We start from the raw sequence: 4,217 nt of genomic DNA, 5'->3' as shown, positions 1-4,217 counted from the left end.
CTAATCCCGGTCACAGAATGGCTAAGGCTGCCTTAGGTGGAGGGTGGATTATTTTTCTCTTAGTTCGCCTTGTGTTTTCCACTCTGAAAGAATGTTGTGGCTTTTCTTTTTTCTCATGACTGCTATTCACGCTGAACTCTGTCAACCAGGTATGTAGCCTTGAAGCTTAAAACTAGATTAACAGTTTTCTAAATGACAAGTCTTTGACCGAAAGACCTCTTTATTTTTCAAGACATGTTGCGACTTGAAAGTTGAGCCTGCGACTGTTTTATGAGTTTGAAAGAAAAATTTTAAACATGGGAAATGATTGCTGTTAAACTTCCAAGACTTTTGGGGATGTTTAATTGCCCTTCTGTGTTCTGTTGATTTGATACGCATTAAATATTAGGATTTCTCAGGCTCTGTTTTGGCAGATTTTATCATATACTGCTCTTTTTTCTTTTTGGCAGATGCAGAAAATGCTTTTAAAGTGAGACTTAGTATCAGAACAGCTCTGGGAGATAAAGCTGTAAGTGAAGAACCTACGTGTTCATTTTACATTTTGTTTGCTGATAACACTGTGATTTCCCTAATATTGAGCCTCTCTGCATAGTTATCTTAAAGTCGCATAGATTACTTCTAAAGACCTCAAGTCTGAAATTTTCTTAAAGTAAAACAATTTAAGTAGAAATTGTCATTAAAATGATTTTGCCTAAAGCATTTAATCTGCAGTGTATGCTAGAAAATATGTGAAGTTTTGTATTGCACAATACAATTTTGCAAACTCGAACATTTCAACCCAGCACAGTGGAGCAAAGGGGCCCGAGTCAGGCACTCAGGTCTGGGTTGGGCTCTGTGCCTCACTGTTGCCATTTGAATTTCGTTAGCCTCAGTTTTGTAGTCATTGAGAAGAGGTCATGTTCCACACACATAAGATCTTTCATAGCATAAAATTTTCAAATTCTGACGTGAAGTTTCTTTAATTCTTCTTTAATATTAAACTAACAACATGAAATACATGCTGATGAAATTGAATTTGAAAAAACACTCGTGGAGCTCATGGAGCTGTAGGAACAGTAAAGACTGTCGAATTAATAAAATGGTGCTGTACAATTCTAGTTTCAGTTTTCCAGTGCGGTCTGTGAAAATTGCCCCTTGTAGAAGGTGATATTAAGATGCCTCGGGCTAGAAACAGTAAAAGAGTGCTAAAGAAGGTTAGAGATACTCTGTTTGTAGGCTAATCTACCACTCAATGAGTAATAATCGTTATGACAGCCTACATTATTGAGAACCTAGTTTACTTTCTAGCTGGGCCCCTTCTAAGTGCTTTGCTCACATCAGCTCAGGCAGCCCTCGCAACAGCCCTTTGAGGAAGGTATTACAGGTATTCCTCTTCTCATTGGATGCATGAGAGGCTCAAAGAAATCAAGAAACCTGCTCAGGATCTCAAGTCCACAAGTGGCAGAGGTAAGATTTGAACCCAGGCAGTCCGGGTGCAGAGTCCACGCTCTCTCTGAGGGCAGCACCATGCTAGACGGCGGGGATGCAGTGCAGCTAAAATCAGGCTCATCCCGGCCTTTGTGGAGCTTATAGTAGTGGGAGAATTGGTTGTCCATTAAATATTCAGTGTGCGAAATACAAATGTGGAATCTGGACAAGTATTACAGGAAGGAGAAGTACAAGTGAGCTTTGGCCTCATCAGGGTCCTGAGTATCTGGCATTTGCTGTGAGGCCGAAAACATGAGTAGACATGAACCAAGGGATAAAAGAGAAAGGGCAGAGGGAACAGCATGTACAAAGGCTTGTTACACAAAGGAACTTGGTGAGAGTGAGGGGTGGAAGGAGGACCGAGGTGTGTGGAACTAGAGGAGTGAGGAGGAGCCTGACACGTGATGAGCTTAGAGAGACAGGAGGGGTCAGGTCAGAGAATGTGTGGGCTGTGTTAGGGAGTTCCGATATCATCTTTAAAGCAAGTGGGGGTTTATGGGAGAGATGTCATGACAGTTTGGCCACAGGGTGGAAGGAGGAACCAGTTAGGAGGTGATTGGGGTAGTGTAGGTGAGAGGTGACGTCTGTTTGAAATACTGTGTGTTGGTAGAGAGAGTAGTGAAGAGATACGAGAGCCACAGGGATGGTATGACAAAGAAGGGAGAAGGAAAGGTCAAGGATGAAGCTTTTGTTTCTAATTATGCATCTAGATGGGCGATGGCCCATTTTTGAGTCAGGCAATCGGGTACAGACAAGAACAGGCTTTAATTTTTTGGACTTGCTGTGTTTGAGCTGTTATGGACAAACAGGCAAGGACAGAACTGGCTTGAGATATACATTCCTGAGCCATTTGTGCTAAGGTGTTAATGGCAGGCTGGAGTAGATGACAGTGCTGGGGGAGAAAGTACAGAGCGCCAAGAGGAGAGGGTCTAGCAGAGAGCTTTAAGGTTCTCTAAAACTCGAAACCCTTGTAGAAGAGGGTGAATCTGCAAAGGGGGGTGGGGGCGGGTGTGGGGGACACCAGGAAAATCTGGTATCACAATAGGAAAGAGAGTACTTCAAGATGAAGAAAGCGTTTGAGAGTGTCAAATGCTGTTGAGAAGCCAAGCAATATGGACTGAAAAAGGATCATTGTGTTAAAAAAAAAAAATGGAGGTCTTTGGTAACTTTAGAGCCATTTTTGTGGAGTGCCGAAACTGGAAGGCCGATAATCCAGGGGTTTAAGAAGTAGATGGTGAACATATATAATGACAGAAGTATGGACGACTTCTTTGAGAATTTTGGCCTTGAAGGGAAGTAGACTGTAGTAGGTGGAAGGAGTAACGTGATTTGGATTTGCTGTTGTTTTAATGGGAAAGAGTCGAGCGTGGTTAAAAGTCAATGGATGAGATCAAGTCAGCAGTGAACACACAGAAGAGAGGGAGGAAACTGACATTGTTTAGACCCTGAGAAGGGCAGAAGGGAAGTGTTCCTAAGAGATGGAACAGCCATCGACGGGGAGAAACACCACGTCTGGCCCTTCCAGGGAGGACGTGGTTAGTCTGTGTGTCCGTGGAGAAGAAGTTTTGTATTTGGTGACAGGAGGGTGGGGGAGTTTAAATTGATGACTTGAGATGTATCTATAAATTATGAAACAAGAGTATCTAGTGAGAATAACGTGTAAAGGAAAGCACTGAGACTTGGACGGCCTGAAGGGGGTTTGAAATAGGCATCATGAACCACAAGAGAGAGAAAACTTGTGGAGAAACCTAAGGGATTCTCAGGCAGTTTGGGAGTGGTCATTATGAATTTAAAGTTAAACCACCAAACTCTGTTTTGTAACTTTCCCTAGTTATACCTGATTAGTCACTTAAAATGTGGGGTCAGCCCCATTAGTTTGCCAGGACCGCTTTAACAAAGTACCCCGGACTGGGAGGCCTAAACAACAGCAATTTATTTTCTTCTCTCAGTTCTGGAGGCTGGAAATCCAAGAACAGGTTTCATCACAGTCGGTTCCTTCTGAGTTCCAGAGAGAAGGATTTTCTCAGGCTTTTCTCTTTGGCTTGTCGATGATTGTTTTCTCCCTGTATCTTCACATTTTCCTTCGGTGTGTGTCTGTATCCAGATCTTTTCCTACAAGTACGGCAGTCATATTGGATTAGCGCCCACCCTGTTGATCTCATTTTAACCTAATCACTTCTATCTCCAAACGTGATTATGTTCTGAGGTACTGGGGTTAGGACTTCAGCACATAACCTGTACATGCGCTCAAGTTTCCAGCTAAGAAAATAAAAAGAAAAATCGTACCGACATTAATAAAGGGAAGGAAGCTGAGAGGGGAAATCAGTTGATGAGGGAGCGGAGAGAGGGAGGAGGAGACTGACTGTATGTCCACGATGCGACGTCCAACGGTCCTGTTTGTTGACTGGCTACCGATAGTGCACGTTCCAAGGAAGATAATGCAATGGGAAACACGCCACGCTTGGAATGATAGAATGTCCCAGAAACTCTATCTTGAACATTATGGTTACATGATTTATCAGTCTCCAGCCTTTGGTGTATGAAAAAGGTGAGAGAGAGCGAGAGAGAGGCGCACCAAAACCACTGTGACCACAGTGAGAATCCAGTGAACCATTTTTTATTTAATTCATGCCTCTTCAATTAACATTTTCTGTTTTACCTTTCTCTCAGTATGCCTGGGATACAAATGAAGAATATCTCTTCAAAGCGATGGTGGCTTTCTCCATGAGAAAAGTTCCCAACAGAGAAAC

At 42.8% G+C, this 4,217-nt stretch overlaps 1 protein-coding gene across 1 annotated transcript in view; it reads left to right on the top strand.

Moving 5' to 3' along the window:
* The window catches only part of CLTRN (collectrin, amino acid transport regulator), a 24,146-nt gene continuing 19,929 nt past the window's right edge, over positions 1–4,217 (top strand). The window contains exons 1-3 of the mRNA XM_023532303.1: positions 1–149; positions 450–508; positions 4,138–4,217. Coding sequence (XP_023388071.1) covers positions 92–149; positions 450–508; positions 4,138–4,217 — 197 coding nt within the window. The 5' untranslated portion in view covers positions 1–91. The remainder of the gene's footprint in view (positions 150–449; positions 509–4,137) is intronic.

This window comes from Pteropus vampyrus, unplaced genomic scaffold, assembly GCF_000151845.1.
Source record: "Pteropus vampyrus isolate Shadow unplaced genomic scaffold, Pvam_2.0 Scaffold81, whole genome shotgun sequence".
NCBI lineage: Eukaryota > Metazoa > Chordata > Mammalia > Chiroptera > Pteropodidae > Pteropus > Pteropus vampyrus.
Note: the sequence above shows the minus strand (reverse complement) of the source record. Positions and strands in the feature narration are given on the sequence as shown.